Source organism: Diaporthe citri (assembly GCF_014595645.1).
Source record: "Diaporthe citri strain NFHF-8-4 chromosome Unknown scaffold_3, whole genome shotgun sequence".
NCBI classification, from domain to species: Eukaryota; Fungi; Ascomycota; class Sordariomycetes; order Diaporthales; family Diaporthaceae; genus Diaporthe; species Diaporthe citri.
In genome coordinates this window covers 183,130-209,472 of record NW_025064848.1, presented here as the reverse complement: position 1 = coordinate 209,472, position 26,343 = coordinate 183,130, and the positions used below count along the sequence as shown (strand labels likewise).

General features: G+C 50.9%; 10 protein-coding genes across 10 annotated transcripts; 6 read left to right on the top strand and 4 right to left on the bottom strand.

Annotated features, from left to right (window-relative positions):
• Positions 1-103: 103 nt before the first annotated feature.
• On the top strand, positions 104-1,199 carry INS49_007655 (uncharacterized protein; the record flags this gene model as incomplete). Its single annotated transcript, XM_043168403.1, has 3 exons — positions 104-153; positions 210-255; positions 645-1,199. The coding sequence occupies 3 exons, from the start codon at positions 104-106 to the stop codon at positions 1,197-1,199; spliced, it is 651 nt and encodes a 216-aa protein (XP_043026083.1).
• A 2,685-nt stretch (positions 1,200-3,884) lies between these two features.
• Positions 3,885-4,757, bottom strand: INS49_007654 (uncharacterized protein; the record flags this gene model as incomplete). Its single annotated transcript, XM_043168402.1, has 1 exon — positions 3,885-4,757. The coding sequence occupies one exon, from the start codon at positions 4,755-4,757 to the stop codon at positions 3,885-3,887; it is 873 nt and encodes a 290-aa protein (XP_043026082.1).
• Positions 4,758-5,102: 345 nt separating this feature from the next.
• On the top strand, positions 5,103-5,896 carry INS49_007653 (uncharacterized protein; the record flags this gene model as incomplete). Its single annotated transcript, XM_043168401.1, has 3 exons — positions 5,103-5,231; positions 5,294-5,659; positions 5,735-5,896. 3 exons carry the CDS (start codon positions 5,103-5,105, stop codon positions 5,894-5,896), a joined length of 657 nt encoding a protein of 218 aa, XP_043026081.1.
• Positions 5,897-7,271: 1,375 nt separating this feature from the next.
• INS49_007652 (uncharacterized protein) lies at positions 7,272-7,930 on the top strand (the record flags this gene model as incomplete). Its single annotated transcript, XM_043168400.1, has 3 exons — positions 7,272-7,424; positions 7,489-7,509; positions 7,550-7,930. The coding sequence occupies 3 exons, from the start codon at positions 7,272-7,274 to the stop codon at positions 7,928-7,930; spliced, it is 555 nt and encodes a 184-aa protein (XP_043026080.1).
• A 2,333-nt stretch (positions 7,931-10,263) lies between these two features.
• INS49_007651 (uncharacterized protein) lies at positions 10,264-12,939 on the top strand (the record flags this gene model as incomplete). The annotated part of the gene is made up of 5 exons (XM_043168399.1): positions 10,264-10,469; positions 10,552-11,608; positions 11,663-12,359; positions 12,434-12,721; positions 12,782-12,939. The coding sequence occupies 5 exons, from the start codon at positions 10,264-10,266 to the stop codon at positions 12,937-12,939; spliced, it is 2,406 nt and encodes an 801-aa protein (XP_043026079.1).
• Positions 12,940-17,060: 4,121 nt separating this feature from the next.
• On the top strand, positions 17,061-18,266 carry INS49_007650 (uncharacterized protein; the record flags this gene model as incomplete). Its single annotated transcript, XM_043168398.1, has 1 exon — positions 17,061-18,266. One exon carries the CDS (start codon positions 17,061-17,063, stop codon positions 18,264-18,266), a length of 1,206 nt encoding a protein of 401 aa, XP_043026078.1.
• A 1,554-nt stretch (positions 18,267-19,820) lies between these two features.
• INS49_007649 (uncharacterized protein) lies at positions 19,821-20,584 on the bottom strand (the record flags this gene model as incomplete). The annotated part of the gene is made up of 2 exons (XM_043168397.1): positions 19,821-20,287; positions 20,359-20,584. 2 exons carry the CDS (start codon positions 20,582-20,584, stop codon positions 19,821-19,823), a joined length of 693 nt encoding a protein of 230 aa, XP_043026077.1.
• A 1,724-nt stretch (positions 20,585-22,308) lies between these two features.
• INS49_007648 (uncharacterized protein) lies at positions 22,309-23,704 on the bottom strand (the record flags this gene model as incomplete). Its single annotated transcript, XM_043168396.1, has 7 exons — positions 22,309-22,341; positions 22,429-22,640; positions 22,698-22,986; positions 23,040-23,157; positions 23,212-23,308; positions 23,371-23,451; positions 23,524-23,704. The coding sequence occupies 7 exons, from the start codon at positions 23,702-23,704 to the stop codon at positions 22,309-22,311; spliced, it is 1,011 nt and encodes a 336-aa protein (XP_043026076.1).
• A 1,757-nt stretch (positions 23,705-25,461) lies between these two features.
• INS49_007647 (uncharacterized protein) lies at positions 25,462-25,695 on the bottom strand (the record flags this gene model as incomplete). Its single annotated transcript, XM_043168395.1, has 2 exons — positions 25,462-25,535; positions 25,593-25,695. The coding sequence occupies 2 exons, from the start codon at positions 25,693-25,695 to the stop codon at positions 25,462-25,464; spliced, it is 177 nt and encodes a 58-aa protein (XP_043026075.1).
• A 188-nt stretch (positions 25,696-25,883) lies between these two features.
• On the top strand, positions 25,884-26,332 carry INS49_007646 (uncharacterized protein; the record flags this gene model as incomplete). The annotated part of the gene is made up of 2 exons (XM_043168394.1): positions 25,884-26,076; positions 26,148-26,332. The coding sequence occupies 2 exons, from the start codon at positions 25,884-25,886 to the stop codon at positions 26,330-26,332; spliced, it is 378 nt and encodes a 125-aa protein (XP_043026074.1).
• Positions 26,333-26,343: the final 11 nt, after the last annotated feature.

The following is a 26,343-nucleotide window of genomic DNA, read 5'->3' as shown; positions in this document are numbered from 1 at the left end:
CAACTAACCCCTTTCCCGCAGAGTGGCAAAGCAGACAAGCTCTCCAAAAAGTTGAATTATCAGAAGGGATGACTGACAGACAACCGCAATAAAGTTAGTGAACATGATGCAACAAGCAATTCTATACATGTTTCTTCATTACGGTTGCGGCCTGTGAGTGCTAGTTACAATGAGCAACGGATATCGATGTTAACTTCTAGACCATACAGACATGCCTCGACTTTGTCACCCTACCAGCTGGAGAAAATTACTATGGTACGTCCAAGAAAGAAAAAGAACGAGGGAAAAGACTGACACTTTAGGAAAGTGGCTCTTCGTCGAGGAGCTGTTTTATACGATCACTCATTGGACGATCAAGTTGACCTTTTTGATCTTTTATCTGCGACTATCACCCAACAATACATTCCGCGTCTGATGCTTCGCAAATATGGGCCTGAACACGGCTTTTATGGTCATCAATTGGCTCCTGGCAGTCCTCCAATGCATACCCCTTGACGAATAATTTCACCCGGGTACTCATCCCGGTGCCAAGTGTATTGACAGGGGCGTGCTTCTGCTTGGTCCATCCCTACTGATAACGACTTCCGTCAACGTTGGTATTCTGCAAAAGAAGCCTTAGCTAATGATAACCTTTTGCGAGGCAGAATATCGTCACGGATGTCATAATTCTCGTCCTCCCGATACGAACCATCTGGAAACTGAACATGTCTCGGCGCAAGAAATTCGCAGTCACCGGAGTGCTGGGTTTTGGTGCATCTTCGGTGGTCGTGGCTGCGTGTCGCTTTATCGTCCTCGCGGAACTGGGCACTACCAAAGACCCCTCGTACGTCCTGGGGAACATGGTCATCGTCGCGGCATTCGAGATACAGCTGGCGATAGTGGCAGTGAACCTGCCGGCAATGAGAGCACTGTATTCTGGGATGACGGGCGGCTCCAGCAACGACCAGTCCGAACCGATCAGCGGCAGCAACGGCTACAAGCTCTCGTCCATGGACGCAAGGGGTAAAAGGCTGCGCTCCACGACATCGAGGAAAAACCCGGCTGCGCCTGTCGTCGACATAAGCATCACCCGCCATCTTGCTACTGAGTCGGAAGAAGAGCTTTGGCAGCGCGAACATCAGGGCAAGGTACAAGTGACCAAGACTGTGGAGATAAATTCTTTTCAGAGCGATACCGACTCCGATGCTAGTCGCAAATAGCCGCTCGGCCATCAGTATGCTAAGAACTGGGCGTGACGTATGCTCCGAGTCACAATGATGATCACCACGCCTGTAGTCTAGTATATAGTCGGCAGATTGCTCGATAGACCATAGTACCATGTTTTCAGGCCCAACGGTAGCACATATCCGGATGAAGCACCTAGCGATTCCATGACCCTTCACTGTCTTTTGGACAGACTCTAGGGTGGCATGCACTGCTTTGAAAGAATCAAGAGCACGTTCTCACAGGTTTCTGAAGCTTCAGTCAGTTCCGGTCTCTGGAGGAGTCAAAATTAGCGACCTAAGTAGGAGGTTGTTCTGAGGACGGGCTGTACAAGCCGGCAAATTGTTGTCCGAATCCGAAATTAGCTGTGACAGGCTTGTGAACACGACTACAACTGTGGTATCAAGATAACGCTCCGAAGTGACTATAATGCATTGTGCTTGAAACAGTCGGCGTGCGTCGTGCGACTTTGATGTCGGATCTCGTCCAGCCGGAAATTGTTAGACATGTGTGATAGGCTGGATCTGGCTGGGGTCGCTGGCTCGCAAGAGTGTAACAAATTGACCCGAGAGTGCTATGTGACTCAAGCCTGTATGAACCAGTAATGTCTTCCACATAACAGTGTGCTCTGGTGTTGGTGGTAGTCGTAAGACGAACGAAATTTAGCTGATGGTCCAAAGTTGCACATGTCATGTGATGCTTAGGTGGTGGTCGTATGGTCCGTCATTTGATGTCCGCCGCTCCACTAAGGTAATGATCTCAAGATAAAAATGATCTAGCAAGACGGGAGTCTCTCTTAGCGTTGACTCACATAGCTCTGGAGAAGACCTAGGTACTTGTTGTACCACAGAGGAGCCTTGCTGGACACGAAACCCGAAATTAAACCAAGCTTTTTGTCCGATATAAACTTTTACATGTTCATCATTTGACCACACCTTGAGTCTCCGGCGGGGTGCTGTTTCAACCTCCCTGGCACATCGAAATCTTGTTTTGTGTACGCCGCCGACACCGATGGTTCTAATGGTGGTCCCGATGGCGGCAACACAATATACATCCCGATGCACAGGTCATGTTTTCACATTGCCATGAAGGCGCCGGTGTGGGACCAAGCTACGACAAGCCCCCTTCGAGCCATGTTTCGCGTCCTGCGCCACCGCTTTCAGGCAAAGTGGATGCAAGTGCTACGGCGCTTTCCCCCACCTCACGACGATGACTTTATTCAAGATAATTCACTCTACTTAATTCAAACGTGCATCGGTGCATGCAGGTGAAGTGTGCATAACAAGGTCGGTTAAGCCTTCCATGTTTTCTAAATCATTAAACTAAATCCCAGTATTTCCCAGAAAGCCCTGTAGAAACCATCCTTGAACTTTCAACTACCGGTCAAGATCCTGTACTCACGGCGATCTTATCAGCTCAAATTGATCAAGTTCTTCCTACATCTCATCATGGACTCAACGTGGTCGCTGTTAGGCACCGCAGCGTCTCATGCTGCATTGAATAATTCCATGAATTCAACATGGTCACCGATAGGGACAGGGGCTCCCCAGTCGTCATTCAATATCTCGATAAATTCAACATGGTCGTTGATAGGCACCGCTGCTTCTTCTTCCTCATTCAATAATGGAACTTCTGCTATTCAGCCTCTGAGTTCTACGTGGTCAAGTGACTCTCAAGGGACGGTGACAACAAGCGCCATTTCATCGTAAGCTTCGTCATTCTCTACTATCCCTGTGCCTGGACCGGCATCCTCGATCGACCTCGATTTCTTTGAACGTGACCGTGGTGGAAAGTACACCGTATGTAAGATTCCAGAGCTGTATGATGCATTACAGAATATTGAAGGACATCTGACGAGGCAGTTGCTGACTTCGGTGAAGGCTCATAATCCCAACATCACTGCCTTCTCCAATGCCCTCTTCGGTTGTAATGTCATCCGCATCGTCTACCCAGACGTTTGTCCCACCCCCGGAAACGTCAACAATGACTACATTGCCACCAGGATTCGGCGCCTAGAAATGCCTGGGTTTGATTCGAAAGCTTCCACTTGGATCACGACCACGAAGTCGGATGGCTCGTCCACAGTCCTGCCTATTGTCGGAGGTCTCGCCCTTTGGGAGGTGCCGATGATCATGAATGTCCGATTCCAGTTCAACCTGCCAGGTTTCAATATTCCAAGTTTCAGCCTCCCTTGCATCCGTATCCTATTTATCACTGTTGGCAACTGCGACAAGCCTCCGACCAATGACGAGAACAATCAGCCTTCGTCGTCGTCCACCCAACCATCACCATCACAAACTTCATTGTCACCATCTTCTCCGCCAACCACACAATCATCGTCTTCATGTACCGGAACTCAGATCACCAGTGACTGTCAGGTAACCTGCCCACTGTCAATGATGGTGACATGATCTACATGCACCTGTAAGCATTTCCCCATCCCTGTTGAGGATGGGTAAATTTCCCTTTCACTTATGTAATTTGAATGAGGCGGTCAGCCACGCTGTCTCCCTGTTGGCCACATTTGCCGCCGTGTGGACGACCTCATGGGACTTCCATGAAGTATACATCATTTTACAAGCAGTAGGTTTGCGTTATGGTTGCTTCCTCCCCATTACGGGTTCTGCATATCGGGAACATCATCCCACTAGTCCACGCCCTCTTCGACTTCATCTGCTTGGTCAGGAGTCAGGCTCGGGCTGAGGCGCGATCTCGCTTTTCTCTTCCTTAGCCACCACTCCCCCATCTTTCCCAATCCTTATCACCCGTGTGTCCGAGAAGCCAGGAGCCTGCGAGAAGTAATATCCCCTCTGGTTGCTGTAAACAAAGGTCCCACTCTCCTCATCCCTCCAGTGCGGAAAGTTGTAATGCGTATGCCCAAACGCCCAAAATACGACCTTCTCTCCGGTCCAGCATACTTCGCCCCCCAAATCAGTTGCAAAGCCTGATGAAATTTTATTGCCGGCGGTCCGAGGATTGACAGTTCTAGAGTTGATCGTAGGGCTGTGGTGTGTGAATATGATGATTTTATGGTCAGGTCGTTCCCGAGACAGGGCGCTGACGCGCGAATTCAGCCAGGCACACTCGCGTGTGTGTGCAGAGACGTGATCCTCGACAGTCCAGGAGTCAATGCGGAAGAAATCGTTGAGGCCGAAGCTAACATCTTCCAATGAGACCGTAGGTATGTGTGAGAATAACGTGCAGCCAAGGACTGTAATATTGTACTCGGGCAGATGATACTCGTCGCGGTCGAGAAGGATGTACTCTCCTAAACTCGAGTCTGCTGCCCGCTGTAGCCGATTCTCCTTTTGGAACGTGCGGAGCTTTGCGGTGACTGAGTCCCAGCTGGATCCGTAGGGCTCATGGTTTCCTAAGACGTGGAAGACAATGCTAAATTGCTTAAGCTGGGCGGTGAGGAAGGTGAGGTATCCTGGGTCACAGACGCAACCGATGTCTCCCAGTAGTGCGAGATGGGGCGCGGTTGGGGTGATTTCGTAGCAGTCGTAGGCTTTAGGGCTTTCGAGATGGAGGTCTGAGAGGATTTGGATATCCATACTGCCTGTAACTGGCGAGTGTCTGTTGGAGGAAGTGTGCAGATTGTCCAAAATTAAGTATAGCACCTCTCTTTAAATAACAGAGGCGCCCCTCCCTCCACAGCCACTAACGACCGCAGTTGGCAACAAAAATAGATTGCCGAAGCTGAAGTAGCCCACCCGAGGGTACCTGGATACTTCCAGAGGACGACCCGTGCTTGAACTGCTTACGTAAGTGCTATCTCGTTGGTTTTAGGCAGGATTTGAACAGTCCGCCAACCCAGCAAATCTGAATGGACTAATGTGATCAATATCTATCTCTCCGGAGACTTATCCCCTTACCTGCTTTCTTGAAGCCAAATCATCATGGCAAGCTCTCATACTCGCGAGGCACTCCTCGCACCGATCTCACAGACTTTGGCTAGCAAGGATATCCCTGCTGTGCTCTGGGGCAACTTCCTCTTGACTGTCCATGGCGTGCCGAGCATCGTTAGTGTAAGACTTCTGCCTCATCCTTGCCAGTCTTCGAATTCTGGACTGAAGTTGACAGTAGTCAGGAAGCCGACTTCGTCGTCCACGACTCTCTGCTACCTGCTGCTATAGCAGCTCTCATGCATTCGCAGGAGCTGAAACTCACGCCATGCCCCGATCCCGCCAGCTGCTACATCTCAAAAGCGGATCGGCCCTCACCAGTTCCTGCGTTCCACGCCCACAGGCCTGACAGCAATGTTCATGTTGCACTCCACGTACAGTCAGCCACTCTTGGTGACGTCGTGTTGCCACTCAAGCTCGACCAGGGCGCGGACTTGCTCTCGTTGGGCTTGATACCAGCCAGCCATCCGTCTTTGCCGCCGCCCGATGAGCTGGGATTTGGTCATGGATCACTGCTACCCCAAGATGATGGATCTCCAAGTCAAGTCTGGGTTCTACCGAGTCATTCGTACTTGGAAGCGATCGTTCCCTTAATCCGTGATGATGATAACATCTATGTGACCTAGTTCGTGGCCACTGTCATCTACTTTATGGAGTATGTGGCTCCTCAGGGTCACTTGGAGGTTGACAAGCTTTCACCGGCGTGCGGGACTTTCTGGAAGGAAATCAACGACGAAGACATTCGCTCGAGTGATGCTATCAAACATCTCCGGGAGGGCCGGACTTGAGTACCTCGTTATTCTCTGGCACAACACGGCGGGCCATATTGCTTGTCGCTCCAAGGAGTTTATGGGAGAATACACATGGTGTCCTAGGTTAGCTGAGCCTAAAAATGTATCGAGATATGAACCCTTTTGTTGGCAGCTTCCTGCTGTTTGTGTTTCCTGATGGGTATCTTAAAAATGTGACGGGCACAGCTTGGTGCCCGATACGAAAATGATTCTCAACATAGACGAAAAGCTCCATGTATCGTGTGTGCGCAGGCATTCAAGGGCTGGTACAAGTTTCGAGTCGTGGCTTGAGTGCTTAACTTCTTCGGAATTCCACTTCAAGCGTCTTGCTCTGCCCAGTTCTCCTTAAGGGAAATGCTACGTAAGTCCTATTTCGAATCTCATGTTCATTGATTGACCTGCCGTGTTGGTATCCGCCTCACAGACTTTTATGCTGACCAACATGTGTTTGATACCCTTCGTTAACGGCTTCGATGTGGCCGCACTGGCTGATAGATGTGTCCAGCAATATTTTGGGGGCCGATGAGTTGGTCGGCTGGAGGCGACCCTGTCATATTTGACAGAATCAACCAAAGAGATGGCTCTTTCATTGCCTCCTCCCTCACAGAGGTTCCGTTTCGGCATCAGCGATTGAGGTGGGGGCAACCTCGCGGTGGTCGGGCCCCCAGGCGCGTCGCGCCGCGACCACACAGCCATATTGGGGCCAATCTGCCACCCTGCGGCGGCGATTCCCCACTATGGGTGCCGAAAATAAAAATGCCCGGGATGAACCTCCTCCCTTGTGCCCATTCGGAAAACAGCCGAAAGATCTGCGCGAGGATCTAGAAGAGGCACGGAAAGAAGCGATATATCAAACTGTCGTGTAAATAGTTCACCTCCACTAGTCACCCACCGGGCTGCAGCTCCTGGGGAGCCACTTGAAGCGTGTTGGACGGTGCAGCGAGGCTAAAATTTGAATATTCTATGACTAGTTCCTGGCCAAGGTCGGCCCCTTTTGACCGTGGCGAAGGGTGGTCTACTAAATAAGGAGTCAGGCAAAACACCAAGACGCACATGCAAGACACCCAGACTTTGGAAGCTGTGATTGGAAGACAGACGCAGTTGAATTGCAAACCTTATTAGGAGAAAATCTATAAGAGGAGGCCTCGGTGAGGACCGGTACCTCATATTGAGATGCACTATCAACATCAGACTCTTCACAATTCAAGCACATCACCACATCGTTTCTTAACTCTCTTCGCTATAATATTGCTCATAATCCAGAAAGTACGCAATTCGAATTTTGAAATATTATAAACATCATATACTAGTTCGAAACCCGCCAACTTCAGTACTATAGTATTGTTACCAGTACCGCCTCAGAACCGCCAAAATGAGCGCTGCCAACACTCTTGCCGACTTGAACGAAGCTGCTAAGGCCGTGATGCAGTGTCTCAAAGGCCTTCCAGAGCAGGCCGACGTGAGAATTGCTCTAATTGGCGGTCTTGCTCTGTGGAACTATCTTCCGCAATATCGCTCCACCACTGTAAGTATCAAAAGTCTTTCTGAGAGCTGCACACAATCATCATTCTGTATCTGACTTTCCACAGGATGCCGACTTCATCATCACGGTGAGGAAATATCACAAGGACCGAGCTCATCGTCTTCAAGATCGAAGTCTGCGGGCGGCGCCTCGAGGCGCCAAAGAAGAAGAAGGACGCCGACGATGCCTACAACCTGCTGGTGGACGCAACCAAAGACGGAAACCTCAGACTCAATTCTCGTGATAACCAAATTATTGAAGTTTGCCTCCCAGACGTCATTAAACACAGCAGCAGTGGACAGACTGAGAAATGGTGGAGGGAAAAGCTTGGGATGCCGGTTTCGAGGACTCCGTCCCCTACGAGGCCCAGGGGCTTGTCTCCGAAGCCCACCGCTACAAACCCTGCTGCCGGCGCTTCCAAGACTGCTACCGGCGCTTCCAAGACTGCTGCCGGTGCTTCCAAGCCTCCTGGTAATGCTGCTGGCGGGGCTCCGGCAGGTCAGAAGTAAATGGTGAGTTCTCTCGAATTACTGTAACATTAGAAGAAGGGAAACTGGCAAAGAGGCGTTGGTGCTGGCGCTAGCGCCTTTACAATCATGCATGTATCAGAGGCTTTAGTATAGTTGAGGTTAGAGCAACTGGTTTGGCTCGCAATGAAAACTGTCCGGGGAGGTTCTGATTCCCAATTATTCACTGCTTTGATATTCACTCTATATCACTATATCTCTTCCTCGTTTCCTGTATTCCTCTTTTGCTAGCGTGAATGTTATTGACCTATAGGTCAGAAGTCTATGTGCACAATGGGAAGCTTGGAAGTAATGTCCCAGTGGATGCGCATTTTTGCGGTGAAGTTCGGTAAAAGTTAGAAAGTCAAATCCTCTAGATGATAGAGATACTGATTGATCGGAATCTGCAGACATATTATTCCAGAGGGCAGGCAGAGACTGAAAAAGACGGAAGTATGTTTCATAGTAACGATGTATATGAATGGCTGGTCAATGGGCTAAGAACGGAATAGAGACGAGAATGCGGTTGAAGATTAGTCCTGCATATATATAGCCATACGCCTTCATACCAGACCGGCGACTGGGTGCCGAATTCCCAAGGGTGCTGCCTGCTAGATCGTGCACCTGGAATACCCTCACGACTCTTAGTCAGACCCGTTAATGAAGCCGGTTCCAGGTGTCTGGATCTTCAGTAGCTCAACTATCGGATAACGCACTTAAAACTCTCTCGCCACTCTTTATATTTTAAGAACTGGAAAGTCCTGATCCTCACATAAGCATATCATCTGCTCTTGTCAGAAAGAGAGCCAACCTTTGCTCAACCTATCAGATGTGATGGCGCAGTTATGAAAACTGCATTGATTCTTCACAGCGTTCTCGAGAGATCTGGTCCTCCGACGTTTTCTTTGTGGCTGAATTCCACCACCTACAGGCGCTCCACCGCCTACAGGCGCTCTCAAGCCTCTCAAGCGGTGTGTTTGGGGACGTCATGTTTGAGTAAAATCCAAGTATGACGGCACCGTAGCAAAAGGGTCTTCGACAGGAAGAGATGGCCTTTGCTCCTTTGCTATATCGACGGAAGAGCAACCTCCAACGATAGTAGATGCTTACTTTTGATTCTCCAGACTTCCCATCTATCAACGTATGGTCAAATTATTGTGTGAAAACTGAGTACGGATAGCCCTTGCTTTATTGTGGTCCTGGTTTAAGTAATATCTTTGCGCCTATTGAGCATGCACGGAATCCGAGTGGTCATAAAATTCATTTTTTCAACTTTGTAAGACTCTTTGGTTGAGAACATGTTGGGTGAGCTTTCCATCATGACAACCGGTGGGAGACCATCTTCTCATACCCTGCAGGAATGTTTTCACACGGGGACAGAGACGCAAAGATGTGGTATTCTAAAAATCTGCCAGTAAGAGTGTATCAAAACTCTTATTCGGCAAAGTGAAGGTGCGAAGGTCATCATGTGCCGCGAATGCTGCCATCCCTCTAGGATCCAGACTTTTAGGGGCGTCTGTTATCCCGGCCTCAAGTGTTGTTCCACCGCGACAGTCGACGTCCCCAAAAGAATGCTGGTCTCACTGCGTACTCGAGAATGTGCAAGCTCAATGCCTCATGTGGCCATTCAACTCATGGCCGAGCTTGCTGTCACCATCGCAGCATCATCTGCAACGTCAGGCAGGAGAGTTCACAACAGAGAGCCATACATGCTAAATTCGGTTTCAGAAACCATAGATGGATGCAAAGAAAAGGACGCCAAACCTCGGACGTTGTTTTGACACACTGCTTCGGTTTGCGTCCCGTCTAATTACCGCTATAGATCCCACTCCCAGAGGACCAGAGAGTCGCCCTAGTTCCATTCGATAGAAAACCCGTGCTCAATAGCTCTAACCTTCTTGCAGACTTAGCCTTCAGAATGTAGTTGGGGACTTCAAATACTCGCGTTGTTGTTGCTTGAAAGCGTGGTAAACCGGCCTCACCTCATGTCATGTCAGTGTGGTAACCACACTGATGCTTTGCGAGCCCCCCCCCCCCTAGCACCAACACAGGCTTGCTGAATGCTGTTGCATTTAGTGTTAGGGTAGGACGGAAGTGCCCTTTATAGTTTTTGCGATCAGTGTCTTATCGCTTATCTCTGGTTCCCCTTTCTGCAGCACTGCAGCACGTCTTGAACGCGTTTGCTTGCAACTCCATTCCCTACCAAGTCTCCGCCCCACCCACTTCTGAACCATCTGCAACCCCTTCTTTGCCTTGCATCTTTCTTTCTTCCTGCAACACCTTCCTTGCCTTGGGTTTTTCTGCCCTCCTCCCTTCATCATCGGTGTCATCTCAAAATGCCACCTTACATCGAAATGAGCATCAACCATGAAGTCGATGACCGTAGTGACGGGGCCCCGTCAGACGGCGACGACACACACGACGATGACTCTTGGAGCCCTCTCGACTCTATCGTCAGAAGCAAGACCTTCGACTTAGCTCTTCGTGGCAACTACACAGATTGGAGTCCCAAAGCAGCCTTTCGCGAGTTGGTTCAGAACTGGTACGCACACTTTAGCGCTCCCTTTTCAACATTGAACTCATTGCCCTCCAATGCCATGTCCTTGCCTAACTTTTCCATGCAGGCGTGACGGGATTATCGAGTCGAACGACATGTCCCCAGCGGACTTTTGCGTTTACCGCGAAGAGGCTTCCGCCGGCCGTACCACCGAGATCGTTTTCAAAGCCTTCGAGCGCGGTGCCGACCGCAGCGATGTCAACCAATGCCGAGGATTCATTCGATTCATTGGCCACGATGGCGCTGGCACTGTCGAAATAACAAACCGGAAAGCTACACTGCAACCCTGGCATCTCCAGATTGGCGGTACGAGCAAACGGGGAGCCGAGGACCAGGCCGGAGCTCATGGTGAGGGCCTCAAGCTGGCCGCCCTGGTCTTCCTGCGCAGCCTCCAGAACAATCACTTGAGATGTCAGTCAACCGGCTTCAATTGGAATTTCAATTTCAAAAATAACTGCCTTGTCGTCTCGGCACACCGCATCAACATGGCTCGCAAAGAGGCTCGGCGGCCACGGAAGAGTACCTTCAAGATTGCCACGCCTGAAGTGGTGGCAGACAAAGATGTCCAGTTTGTCATAGGAGAAAGCCGGGGAGGACGAGATGAGACAGGTTCTCAAGTCAAACGCGGCCCAGTCCAGCAGACAGCCTTCGAGTCTTGGACAAAAGCTGCATTGTTTCTCACTCGGGTCGACAATGAGGATACCGGAATTATTTCTACCTACCATGGCGATCTTCTTACGGCTGAGAACCTGCGCGGCAACATTTACCTTAAAGGCCTTCTCTTGTCAGAAGGAACCGATTCTCGATCGGCGAGCATCACAGGATTTCCTCTCCGGTTCGGCTATAACTTCGCGGGTGGACAGACTAACCGCGAGAGAGAATCGGTGAATACTACATCTGAGGAGTCAAGGGCCATGTGTCAAATCTTGAGCGCCGCAATGAAGGCAAAGCCTGACATTATTGGAGACTTTGTCGACATCCTCAACACTACCGAGAGCTACTATGCTGATGTTGCATGTGCCGAGAAACATTGGCCTAGAGAAGTTGGCCTCTTCATCAGAGGCTATCTCTTGAGGGGGGAATTCGCTGACCGCTGGTTTTACAGCAGCGAGCATATGAACAAGGTACAGAAGCCTCACATGATATTCAAATACCTATGCTGACGCCGTTGTTTCAAGAGCCCGAGGCTTCGGCAAGCCATCGAAGGCATTGGGCGAAAACCGTATGAGGTATCCAAGAAGTGTTGGGACATCCTTGAGAAAAAGAACCTCGTCCGCACTGCCGAGGAAGAAGCCCTCCGGCGCTTTAAAGATGCCAAGAAAGTGCCGTCTCTCAACATCAGTTTTGGGCTTTCGGTGTACCGTCTTCTCCAGGCCTGTATCCGGGCCTGCCCCCAAGCTCCCAACACGCAGGTCCGATTTATGCGAGCCGGCCAACTCCATATTGATGTCGCAATCTCGGAGGACAAGCGGTTGCTCCTTGTTCACGAGCTATGGCTTTCTATGAAAGACGCGGTCAAAGAGCTGGGCCTTTCCGGTAAGATGGCAGAGGACAAAGTCGTCATATTCACCGTCAAGAATCTATTCGCCGACGTGCTGCAACAGCTGCCGCGGGATGCCTTCCAACAGGAACGCAGCGTAAGGTCGTCTGAGTGGCATATGAAGCAGGAGATCAATCGAGCCGAGGAGAGACTGGTCAACAGACAGGAGATGGAAGTGCGCGTTTTTAACACGAGTGAAAATGGGCGCTCTGGACTCCGTGTGGGATGGGCTGTCAACGCCCGACCACAAGATGACAATGTCATGATTGAGGTTCAGTGTCACCTTACCTCTCGATGCTCCGGCCTTCGGAATAATTTGTCGATTGCTGGCGATTGTATGTATACTTCCTGGCATGAAGTTGCCTCTTTTACACTTTCTCGCCTCTGGATCTCTACTAAAAATGTCAAGTGCCAGCTGAGGGAAAAGAAATGCCGTGCTTTCCTGAAGCGGTTCGCCAGAGCCGGCCGCCAACTTGTCGCGTCCGCCGGGTCCCTTTTCAGCAAGGAGCACACTGCGAGTCTGGTCTTGAGGAAGGCGAGGAATACTTCTTTGTCTTGGTGACGCCGACAGACCCCAACTCATTCGTCAGCATGTCTGACAACGTGCGCGTGGTTGCGCAATCCGGCGTTGAGCAAGCCATCGCTGTTTCTGGTGCATCGCATCAGCCTAGCCCCAAAATTACACCTGAAAAGTTCTGTAAGTTATGTCCTGCTGGGCCTCCACTGATCCGTTGTATGCTTACATATGGCTTTGTAGCGCTTGAGTCCCGTCTGGACACGCTAGATCTATTGGCGGTCGATACCGGCAGATTGTACAAAGCTGGCAATTCGAAGAACGTTCAGGCGTTTATTGGTTTCATGAAAGGAGAGCCGAGTTTCCAAGAGGAGTCGAGGAAGCGCCGCAGAGTGGATTGAGAAGTCCGAGGAGGCGCTGTCGCCCATTTTGATTCTTGAGACCACATTCGCTGTGACATCCAAGTACATACAGAACTACAAGCACAAAAATGGAGATATTACTTTTTTGAGAGAACTGGTCTGGCACTCGTACACATCTGTACTTCCGAGTTGGTACTCATCATTTGGAGCTGTGACAGTCAAGACCAAATGTAAACGGTCACAGGCTACTGGCGCATACCCCGGAATGCTGAAAGTAGCCGCGGCGGGCCTTCATCAGAGACCCTAGATGCTGCAAGCTATTCTCTAGATTTCGTAAACACTAGGCCTTTGGTGCTGACAACGTCCAACACAGCCAAGGATGAGTTGCAAACAGTTAGAGTGGACGGACTGGAAGCGTTGACTTTTCGTGCATCTAATTTGCCATGTCATCTTGTGATACCATGGGCGGCGTCTACCAATCACTTCCACGCGGCGACTGGATCCGGGTGCTGGAGATACAAGGGGTCGGTTCGCAGCTTGTCTAAAAATTCAAAAGCATCTATCTCGACGGCTGCGGTATCGAGTATACGGCTACCCTGTACGCCTGGGCAGACACGAAGCCCGTCTCCAGTATTTCACTTCCAGACGGACGGTCACTGCCTATCAGTTGGGGCTTTGTATGTGAGTAATCATTCTCTCACTGAGCTGCTTGTCAACTATGCCCACGGAGGATGGAATGCCGGAGACAAAATTCAGTAATCTGCGAGAAAGTGGGCGCCCAGCCAACTCTTGCTTGACGTGGCGTTCCTCGTCGTCGTTGACGTGGACTGTGCTGAATTCCGGTATTCTTCTGTAGTTCATCGAAGACATTGGCGTTACAACAAACAGCTGCCCTCAGGGGTTTCACCCCCTCCAATTGGTCACATAATCTGGATATCAGCGGTGTGCTGTCCGTTGCACAATTTTGCATGCGCCCTCGTCACAGAGAGGAGCAGGCAATGCTCACCCTGGACGTGAATCACATCGAGCCGACGCCTCTGACGACTGCTCGCGATGAAGTCGATACATACAGCAAGTCTAACCAATTGAGACTCATCTCGGTGGCACCGTTGGACTTGTCAGGCTTAAATCTTGCCTCGATAATAATTTGCCGGTACGTTCAATCCCGCAAGCGTTGCCACCTAGATCAAGTGCCTACTCTGCCAGTGTCTTACAGCCGGGAGATTCCATCATCAAGCCGGCACATTCTTTTCACTCGAAAGGTCGACCATCAGCACTTCTTTGATCCTTTCATCATCATTTGGCCCGTACGATCATTTCCGTGAAGTCTTGACCCGGTCTTGTACGATGTTGTTGGTCCCTGTTTGGTCGGCTGCGACAGCTCCTCTCGCTATACAAAGCTGACATTTCACACGACCTCAAGTCGTTAGAAGATGGGACCATCTGCTCCGACATTCTGTCAAGATCTATGATCCGTCCTGCCTCAGTGTTAGTAAGCAATTTCGTATTGGCGGCGAGTAAGCCAGTTGCCTGACTCCAGGGCCAGTGTGGGACCAGTCGCAAACAGCAGACACCAATCGCATGGCAGACATTTCAGATCGAAGATTCGCGACAGATACACGTCAGCGACTGAGTGTATCCTGCCAGCTGTGGGTTCTGCCTGCGCAAATCCGAGTGGACATCGGGCAGGAATGTTGACACCACCTCGCGCGTCATGACGCAACACTGCGAATGTAGGTGCGAGACAACGTCGCTTGCCAAATACGCTGCCGATTGCTGGTGAGACGCAAGGAGCGGTGAGAACGTTCGATGGTTTCGACGCCGTTTGGGCGCTTGTGATGCACTGCAACATGTTTCCCGAGACCCTCACGGCGGCTACAACACCTCGACGGTCTGGACCTATGCATCTGCGATCGTTCTCGGGCACTACGCTCAAGTATCCCGCTTGAATAAAAAGCAAGTCTTGTCTTGAAAACTCTGCGGATGTTGCCCCGTTGGCCGATTAGTGGTTCTATTTCACGCCCGCTCATCGTGCAGTGCACATAGGAGATTTAAGGACTTCGTGATCTCATCGATCAAGCTTATACTTTGATTTAAGCGCTGTCTCAAGAAACGGTATGTTTAATTCAAGATTTCCTCGATATGAAAGGGTATTCTTGGCGGATCCGTAAGACTCAATCATGTGGAGGTGAAGCAAGTCACTAGGTGAGCGACGCAGGGATGAATGATGCAGGCTGCGGAGTAAACTCACCCCAGATTCTTGAGGCATTCAGCCCGGGGCAATCATGTACCCCGGATGCAGGTCCTCGGGGTGGGAAGCTTTTTAACTTTGTGGAATGATCCAGATCGGTCCCAACCACCAGGAAGCACAGCTGCTAGACTACCCGACACTTCCGCCGTACGCCACGTGTAGCTGTCCAGTCATCGGGGTACCAGGCCAGGTGGCATAGCGTCTTTCGATAAAAGTGTTGAGAACATGTGAAAAAGGATGGAGTCGTATAATCATGAGATGGCCAGGGACTTGTAGATGGGGGACTTGATTTGTGATGTGTAGCACGGTGCCTTGTCTTTGGAACCACTTTTATTCCACTGCGAATCGGTGATCGTCTTTTCGAGCGGAGAGACTTTTTGAAGCAATCTTGATTGTTAAAGGCCTGCCTCCGATAGGAATGGGCAAACCCACTGCGGATGATAATCGAGCGATCAGGAGGCCTACGAGTGCAGCTTGGACCCTTGCGTTGTGTTGAAGACAGCGACAGGGACTCGTGGCCCTCTGAATAGGCCTCGTCCTCAAGTACGTGGACTCAACTTTAAGGGTCTGAAATTAAGGGTTCCCGTTGGATAGAAGTACCGTTGTCACTGTGGTGTGTCTGCCTTGTGCGGACCGAGCCTGCGCGTGTGATGAGGGATTCCATGTCGTTGATCGCTTTCGGGACTCGTCAGAGCCCTGTCTCCTGAAAGCCTATGTTGTTCCCGAAACCACTCAAGTGGGACTACGAAAATGACAGATGACAATGCGCTGAGTCGTACTCGAATCTCGGAGCCCGCAGACCTGTCGCTTGCCGTTTGCATGTAAGGGCGGAAGATCATAATCAGTCGACACGCGCCTGAATCCGCGCCAGGCGCAAAACGGTGAGATGTTCAGAGATGACACCGGGCCTTTGAATCAGGACCAGCGACTACTGGCCCTATATATGCCTGGTGATATCATCTGCACGCAGGATGACTTTGTTGCGGGTCCTCTGTAGTGTGCCTCTCCCTGTACGCAGTCGCGTGATGGGTGCCTGAACTTGCATGGGATCAACGCGCGGCTGGCGTAGGGTGCCATTCCGAGCCGGCACATAGGACGGTGAACTGACGCCGTCGAGGCGAGCCGCAGAATCTCCGCAGCACTTATGTAACCTGTTGCGCCTAACAAGCCACCTCGGAAGTTCCCCTAAAGTTTATTTTGTTTCGATTGCTCTCACTATGCAACGTCCACGCCCAGCTCCATTCGGCTGAACCCCTTTATTCTTAGCGGCCGAGACCCTCAGGACCACTCCGAGGCATAAGGTTGATGATGTCACGTCCTGTCCAATCTCCCCTTGCCAAAGCACTATAGTCTCGGGACGGGGCTCTCCCCAGATCGTCATGAGCCAGACCACCCGGAGCGCATGGTTTGGACGGCTTTCTGACACTAGGCACGTGGCCCAGTGCGGTCGACAGCAGCATGAATAAGCGGTGATGAGGGTGCCCAATCGACGGTGCGCAGGGAATAAGCCTGAGTCGCACACTCGGGCTCCGCCGGCTGTTCCTAGGTCGAGGCTTGGGATATCCCGTCTAGCTGAAAACGGGAGTTCTGCGACTCCCAGAACCTCCGACGTCACCAACGTTGCTATGGCAGTGCGCCGTGTCCAAACAACGCTCCCTTGTCATGACCGCGACGCCGGTGGAAGCGTCAGCCACTCTTCCAGAAGTGGTTAAATCCTGCCGCCCTCTCCGGAATCTGTTTTCGTTTCCGGGACGTCTTTATTTTGTCTCGGGTGTTTCCTCCCATCACCTACCATCCCGTTGACGAACAGCACTAGTTACATCATTCCTCATTTGTCTTCATTCAATGTCACCGGTACCGGCCGGATCTCTAGAACACCCCCTACTTTCCATCAATACCCGTCTACAACATGGAGGGACTTGTGTATGGTGTGGCGGCGATGATCGTCAAGGACATGCTTAAGACACCATATATCAAGGGCCGTGACTACGAACGTAACGTGCGTCAAGTTTACCGAGATGTCGACAACCTACAAATCACCTTGGACCAGACCAAGACCAACTGTGAAGGCCAGTCCCTGAGTAAATCTCACGCGGATTTTGTAAAGAGGGCCGAGAAGCAGAAACGAGACGCCTACCGTATCTTGCGCAAGAACTACCCACGCTACGCCAGCACGTCGCAGCGTTTCGAGTATGCCTCGACACCGGGAGCCGAGATGAACCTGCTCGACATAGGCAAGGAGGCCAACCAGACAGCCAAAGGTCTGAACGACCTCCTTGCGGAGATTCGATTCGCCAAGATAGGAGGAGACAAGGGAGGCGACAAGGACAAAAATGACGAAGGTAAAGAGAAGCAAAAAGACAAGTCGCCAACGCGGCCTTCCCTAGACCTCTCCAGAGTCCAGTCTGGCGAAGCGCCGTCGAGAGGATCAAGCAGCCCACGCAGTATGTCCAGCCGCCACAGCAGTGTCTTCAGCCCTACACCAATTCAGCCCACCGGCATCTACAGTCCTCCAAGCAGCACCTCGAGTTTCTCAGATCCCACACGGAGACACTCGACGTCGTCATCCAGGCGCCGGAGCCAAAGCAACCACCTCGGCCACCACAAGCAAGAACTCCTCACACCGTCCTCATGGCCCAAGACCAACCCCTTCGACACGATAATGGAGACGGGCCGCGAGCGCGAGCAGGCCCTCGACAACCTGCAGTACGGCATCGACCAGGTCCTCAGCGCCGTCGACCAGGAGCACGAGTACGAGGCCATGGTGTTCCTCGAGCACTCGCTCAAGGAGGTCCTGCGGCTGCAGCGGTCGCAGGGGTTCACGGGGTCCCAGATGGGCGAGGACCTCGGCGACGCCGTCGACGAGCTCGACCTGGCCATGCGGACCCTCGTCGCCGCCGAGAACGACAAGCACAAGGACCGCGCCCTCAAGGACCTCAGCTACGCGCTCGAGAGCGTCGACGTCGCGCTCTACGCGCGCAGGAAGCAGAAGGAGCAGAAGGAGCGGCTCGGCCACGAGCATGCCAGCCCCGTCCGCGTCGGCAGCAAGCGGCGCGGGAGGGGCAGCACCGAGAGGAGCAGGCGCCATTCGGTGCAGTCTGAGTACCGTCGATAAACCAGATCATGAAGCGCTGTGTATCAAAGCGTGTTGTATTGTATCTGTGTAGCAGTACGTGGACGGATGGCATTGGGGCGGCGTTATATCACGATTATGACCTTGTACTTTACTTTCTTCCTCCTTGTTTCCGACCTGTGTACCCGTGTCGCAGCGACGTTCTACGACGGGAGCTGAGGAACAAGAATGGCCTGAACAGATCTCATCGAGCTGGGAGCTCCTCAGAGTCAGTCCATCGTTATTTGTATCTACTCCAATGATGGGAGGGAAATGTGATGCAAATTTCACACTGTCTCTAGATGTCTGTAAATTCACCAACGATGCATGTACTGTTTTCTAGAGGACCAACACGCGGCCGTGCCTTGAAAAACAAATCACTGTTGAATTTACCCCAGTATGCTGCACAGTATTCCATGCCTATTAGGTAAGTATGTGCCTGCCGAGGAACGGCTGCCCAAAGTGAGGCTGCAGAGTCCCCTTTTCCCCTCTGTCCCCACTTGGTGTTCTAAGCCGTTTGGGTGTTCTCGAGCCCTGGTTTCAGCCAAGATCCTCGCACCACGAACATGGACAAGGAGAGCAAGGGGCAGCGGTAAAGCCGCGAACTAACTACACTGGGGAGGCTGGTTGCAGTTGGGCAGCCAACTAGCAGCACACTCCTATTTGGGCCTCAGAAAATCACTTGTATTATTGTGATGCGCAGGACTAAGGAACCGTCAATTTTATCAGATACGTGCAAGGCGGTGATATGAGTTCTGGGATAAACAAACAAAAGAGTCACGGAGGAAAGAGGAAGAAGAGGAAAAGGCAAGTGGCGATCAGAGGCTGATCACGTTCGAGTCCATGCACAACGTATTTGAATCTGCATGCATAGGTGTGCTGACTGTTCAATTGAGCAATGATGTGTGGGTAAAGATGATCCTCTAAAATGCTGAGGTCTTCATGTCTCCTTGCTCAGTCCCTGTTTCTACGCATACATCGCAGTACATGGCGGAAATTAGGCATCAGCCACCTGGCACCAGGCAAATGGCCCATCAGGCAAAAGGTATCAGGATGTTTGGTATAGACTTGCCCAACCCCTGAAGTCTCGTCCGGTTTTGCAATCACGCCGCACGCCCAGGTGAGTAATCCACCCGGACAGTTTCCTCCAGTCTGATGAATCCGCCTTTGTTCTCGTCATGACTGGGAACACTCTGGCCTTGTGTCGCAATAACTGACGTGTGGTTGTTGCCCTTGTAACTGCCCAGGGGGAAATCGTGCAAGCGCTTTGTGGCCGAGTCATCCCAGGTATGGCCGCCGTTGAACTTTTTGTACAAGGCCCGTACCAAGGGGCGCATCCCTGGCAAGCACGAGCAAATGAAATAGGCAGAGGGTTCAACAAAAGTCAGTATCGTCGTGTTGATTCCAAGATACCACAAGTCTGATTCAAGGTCCGAATCATAAAACCCAACGAAACGGATCACAGAAGTTATTATACCCCTTCATGGTGAAACTTCAATCAGCGAACATGAGAGAGTATTGGATTTCACATGTTCAGGGGAAGAATGATTGAATCACTTACAGACTTCCGGCCATGAACGTCAAGGAGACTCCAATCTTCCGGGTTCGACTCATCTGCAGATGATAGAGAGTGGACAGAGGCAGAATAGCAATAGCCAGATCAGTGAGGATGTTTGGAACACTGACATATTTATAGGCGGCCAATAGATCTGCACAGTGGCCACCTTGGATTGTCTTGTCCCATTTGAAAGCGAATGGTTGGCAAGTTACCAAGGCAGCGATGATACCAATGGCGACCCAGTTGGTCAAAACCACCCCGATGACGATCCAGGTTACGATGCGGACCTTGCGGTCGACAAAGACCCTGAGATACAGGATCAAGACCGCCACCTTGGGGAAGGTCACACCGGCCATATACACAAAGTCGCCTGACGTTTGGATCTTGAGAAACGGCACGATGACCGACGGATCATTGATCAGCCAGTAGACCATATGGCGGCCTGCACCTCCGACCTCAACAAACACTTGAGGAGGTAGAGTCAGCGAACGCAAGTCTGCCAGGAATCCTCAGCATGTCCGTCCTCGGTAGACTCACAGATTCCATTGATGCAAAGTCCCAGGCAGAGAAGGTAATTTAAGGGATATAAAATCCAAACCTCCCAGTGATTGCGCTCCGCACAGAACAGCCGAGAAATCAAGAAAATGGCAAGTACTATCGTTATAACGACTATGACAGAAATACTTGCGTCAATGAGTCTCTGGCTGTCGTCTTCTGCCAGATACTCCGGAGAGTAGGAGTCGAGTCCCGCGTGAGCGGACATTGTGGCTTCCGTGGCTGGGCCCACGCTGCTTCGATATGTATCGGCTCAGGGTTGCGTCTTCAGTTCTTCGCGTTTTGCTTCTTGTTCCATGAGTGGCTTCTTAAAATTTCGAATGGGTGGAGAAAGGTCATGAGGCTTTGCTTATGGGCTGGCTACGCTGACGAGAGCAGCCTTCGGAGGCCACTTTCCGGGAACCGATTAGCCGTCTTACGGACGCGGGTTACAAATCCTGGCTTTGGCCCATTTGACGGGACGAGTAAAGTCTTATACACCGAGAAACGTGATAGGTATCACAAGCGCGATCCCCTGATGGGATATATTCCGCGGAAACGCTTACTTTATTTTTATGGTGGTCAGCGCCTGGGGGCGAAGTAGGATTGCAGTCTCGGAACCTAAGAAGCACTTCTGCGTCTCAGCTCCTTCTGGTTCAGCATTTACTTCCAGTCGCGATCGACATAGCCTTTTCCCGCATTGAGAAAACCGGTCAAGCCCCTAGAGTCGACTCAGCCTGAAAGCCAAGTTTGTGCAACCCAGGCCGCTTTTCGCACTGCGTTTAGAGCACGCGGTGCGTTCATAGGTTGCGGGTGCGTCAGATTTAAAAAGAACAAGGTTAGTCATACTTATGTAGACAAATGCGGCCCCCATCCCGTTGATTCCAAAATTGGCAACACCATGAGGTGAAGGAGGAATGGTAGGAATCAAACAACGCAGCACGTCTCAATCAGGGGTGCCCTCCACAATATATGCTTCCATATGACCTCTTTGGACAGTATGAGTCGATCTATCGGCGGTGGGTCAAATCAAAAGATACCGCAAGTCCCCTTAGACTCTCAAGTCTACATTTACTTTCACTGGTCGACGGCGTACAGAGAAAGAGATAGTTGGGATACGGATTTGGAGAGAGACTGGAGGAGGGTCATGTCGTTTCAGACTTCTGGGTATGGCAATACGGAGGTTGATAGCGGTCGTGAGGTGTCCGGTCGAGCGGCCGAGAACAGTGCAGGCGGTAAGTTGGAAAAGAGAACCAACAAGACGATACAGGAAGAGAAGCTTGAGCAGACTCACAATAAGCTGTGTTAGTTTACGACCAACAACTAAGTTAGCAAAGCTTCCCTGACCAATTCAAGGCATGTAGTTATGCGTTTGAATCTACCCAGATACTTTCAAAGATCGAATGTAATGATCCCAGCTGCTCTACGGTTGGCTCCATCAGACTTTGCTTGGCGCGGCTTAAAGAGCCTTGCTTCAACCAATGTCATAGAATATTTGGGTGGCATTTTCCAGTGAGGCCAGGGCTTCCGCATAGACTATACATAATTTAGTACCAGCAGCAGCAAAACAGCTCACTAGAATCCAAGGCAGTTGATAACCATCTAAAGTTTGTCTAGATTCTACCCGGCAACTCCCACAAGTATTTCACCACCAACATTCCAAGCCCGCAAGTCAATTTATTTCAGCATCTCAAGATATAGAAGCAACGCAATGTATTGCAGTTCTAGTGTAACCTATCAACCCAGCCAAATCAACTATCCAGAGAGCCTCCAGCTCAGCGGCGTCTATATATTGTGACAGGTAACGACGCGGGGCTGGATGGTCACAATTTCTCAACAATGAATTGCGTGGATTCATATGGCATAGTGAACGTTTCCCAGGACCACCTTGTCCTTGCCTTTTCATCTCTAAGTCTCAGATTATACTTCAAAAGCAACTGCGACACCACCATCTTAATCGCCAGCGAGGCGTGAAATCGACCGGGACTGTATCATGATCAGTTAAACAAGCGGCAGTCGGACCACAGTGCGGCTCCCCATTACTCACCATGCGAGAGATCCGTAGCCCCATACCGGAAACGTCTCCGAAATTTCTGTGAACCTCCGCTGCTGGTCTCTGGCATCATCCGGTAGGAATCGACGAGGTTCAAAGCTATCAGGCTCGGGATAAGTCTCCGGGTTGTGCATAAGGTCATACGCTGATACGCAGACCGTGGCACCTGCGGGGACGGACAAGGTGCCGTCGGAGAAGTTGTACGGCTCCAGTGCCTTTCTGCGGATTGCAACTGCAACAAAAGGATTAGCGCACAGCAGCTAAGAAGGGGAAAATCCAATGAGGCGACTCATACGCGTATCCAGGGGGTTGAGCCTGACGGTTTCTTTGATGAAGCTGTCCAGAAGAGGCAAATGCTCCAGAGTCTCGTAATCCAGCGGAAGATGCTGCTCTAGCTCCTGACGGAGCGAAGCCTGCCACTCCTTCCGGGCGCACAGCTCTAGTATAATGAAGTGCAGGTTCATCCACGGCTGGTGAGAGGCTGCGAACCAGATCCCCAGGAGAGACTGCGAAAGCAGCTCGGGATCCCAGTAGTCGCTGGTGTCTGCCAGTTCCGCCATGTTGTGCATGATCGTGAGCTGCAGGAGACATCAACCAGTATTCATCACGCAATTCAAGCGGGTACGCGTACTTGTTTGGTGGGTTCAGGTTCGTTCCAATTAGAGCGACCCGGGCCCATGTACTCACGAAGGCGAGACTGGATCAAGCGCATGGCCTGACCCCGGTTTGTGAGAATCATGTGCATGATACTGAGGAAGTTAGAAAGTATTCAATCGCCTTATGACTCAAGGGTGAAGACATACGGGGACATGAACGACGGCGTTATCTGGAAGGCAGCCATGCACCTGACTATATCCCGAGGATATCGTAAGAGTGCGTTGGAGAATTCCTCGTCAGAGGCTGTATTAAAAGTTAATCTCGGGTGCCCAAAAGGAATGATTGAAGTTGTAGTTATTGCATACCAAGACTTTCACCAAAGAACATGATGCTCATGAGCTTCGAGGCCATCCGGCGGACTGTCTGCGCAACAGGCAGGCATGTTCCTCCTAATTAAGACGTTAGCATCATATCAATCTCAAAAGTATTTTTGTTGAAAGTCTCACCATTGAGTGCACGTCCGTTGTGAAGCTCTTTGCTTAGACTGCTGTCCAATTCCGCAAGGAGACGCGGGTAAAGGGCACTCAGGTTATTTGGACCGTTGACTTGCAGGACTCGACTGAAAAGCCGTGTCCTGAGCGCTCTAAAAGCATTGGTGTTGTGCTCGTACTTGTTCATAGTGTGCTTGAAACCAAACATCTGCTCATGATTAGTTCGGCGCACAGAACTTGAACAATGAGGGACTCGTTACATCGGCGTAAACAGCTCGCTGAGAGAGACATGCTGCCTCGCTGAATTCGGCGATTTCCTTCTTCCTAGACACGATGATGATTGGGGTATTTGATTTCCAAGGCTTGTAATATTTCCCAGATTGCTATGATATACTCAGTATTGGGCATCACGTAGTGTCGAAACGTATCAAGAGGGAAACCCTGACATAGTCTTTCACCGTGGACAAGGTGGAGGAACACAAATATACGATTCCTTTGTACATCGAATATAGAAGAGCCTATTTTCAAAATTAGACAGTTGGTATCTGAATGGTAGCATGGATACTCACAAGACTAGACCTGATATCCGGATAGGCTGATAACCCGGTGATAATCAGAAACAGCGCCCAATGAACCCTCTCATCATCGACAACGTGCTTCACATCCATTAGAGGCATGATCAAAGTCGGACTTTTGGCCAGATCCCAGTGCTCAACGAGAAATCGACTGACTATCTCTTTTGCGATGTAATACACAGGACGAGCAAAGAGATTGCATGTCCGGAAGTTCGAGGAGACTCCCAGTACATTCTGGCCTCGTTGCACTTCATCTTTAAAAGAGTCCCCAGTGGCGCACTTTGTTGTCCTCCCGGCCGGCTGAGGGTCCTGCATGGATGAGCGAACGGAGATCCTGCGCCGCACAACTAGCCAACCACTCGCTTGAGCGGTGCGTGTGTATGGGAAAATTCTCTGCCAAGCCCTACGTGGCTATCGACCTCAATGCACAGTAAGCCCGCCACAGCCCTTATTTGGACGCAAAAAATGTGAAGGTGTGGTGATGATAGACTATCGCTCGGTTTTGAGATAACATGCCAAGTCTTCGGCCCGAGGGCTAGAGAAGGGAGGCGTCAGCATGGGCAGAGAGCCAATGTAGTCAGCGTCCGTACGGTTGGGATTTTATCCTTGTTCTGTGTACAGAAGGATTCAAGTGAGATATTGGGTCGCAGTAGCGCTGTTTCCCGCAACTTACTGCCTCATTGGTGCCTCGGACTGCAAAGACAAAGTCATGATAGGCCGAGCAGTACGAGCTTCAGGTTGTACAACAGATCGCGCTTATCATGCAAGTCGAACGCACCGAAAGGAGTTTGAATTTTGAATGGTAGTGTGCCATAGTACTTAGTTCTCAACTAGATAGGAAGGTATACAATCAGCATGTCCCTCTGGAAACAAAACAGCAGAGATCCTCACCATCGAACTTATGTTAGCATCGCTTGAGTTACGGAAGCCCAGCCTGCTCTACTTCAAAACATCTAGCCCACATCCGAAGGAAGCTTCAGCATCCTTTAATTGGTCAGCACATCCAAGAAAAGGGAACATTTGAACTTACCATGGCGGATTGTGGCACCTCCGTAGCCGTTGTGGCCATTCTAGTACTGCCGGCATTGGTTCCACACCAGAACCGGCCTGTGATGCGGCTTGTGATCTTATCCGCAAGCACGGCCGCGTACTCCGCTGTGTCCGTGGCATTTGATCCTTAAACTAAGCCCCACTAGTACTCACTTCCTCGATACCCTTATAAAGCAACTAATCCGGGATCTTAAAGTCGCGGAAGTACGTCTGACTTGGCCTTTGTTGCTCTAGTCACGACCTCAAGTACATTAACGCCGAAAGGCGCTATTTTAAGTTGCATATTATCACTGTATGAAGGGGCTGGATGCATACTGCTTAAGAAGCATATGTGTACAGATTACAAACGAGACCACTTAAGTTGCATAGTTTCGGCTGCAAGCTTCAGTGATCTCTTGGATGCCGCAGATGTCCCTTTAAATTTCATGTTAGCTGTCAGCTGTATAGTGGTATGTTGCTTGAGACACTTACCTATGAACGGGATATTGATGTAGCCCGCGAACGAGATGATGTATACAGCTTTTCCCTTAGCATTGATAAGTAAAGGCGCAAAGGCTTGGATAGAAGACGCCATTGCGCTGGTACAAGTCATTCTGCGTCGGATGACGGGTGGAACCCCGGAACTTCGGAAGCTGACATAATCTCTTCAGCGAGCAGAGAGAGGTCCGAGGACCGGAAGCAGCGGCTCGTCGGCGACATCAGTACTCAATACCCTAGGGTATCAAGGTGTATGGGGCCATCAACGAGTGAACCATAAAAAAGATGTCATCGAATGCTGCCGACGTGGTGCCCTCACAGGCGGACGACTCCTTTGAGCTATACGACCTCCGGGTCGAGGTGGTGTGCCCGGAAGGGGAGAGGATCATGTGCGGTGCCAGGGAGGGAGACTACTTCACGCTCGAGGGCGAGATGATGTACCTGCCTCCCGGACAGGGGATCAGCATCTACAGCTTGGGTGAGTGGAATTGGTGGATGATTGTGACAGCACAGCCAAACGACGTCGGGCTCGACTGACAAAAGGGCTAGCATCCGTCCTCCCCCTCCTGGCAGCAAAGCAGCGCGTGACACATGCCAACGACTGGATGACATCGGACGCCCTGATTGCTTGCCCTGATCCGAATTGCAAGTCTAAGTTGCGGATATCGCGGACGGGGAAGAGGAGGTTCAGCCATGCTGAGACGACCGTCGTGGGATTCGAGGGGAACAATTAACGAATCGAGTA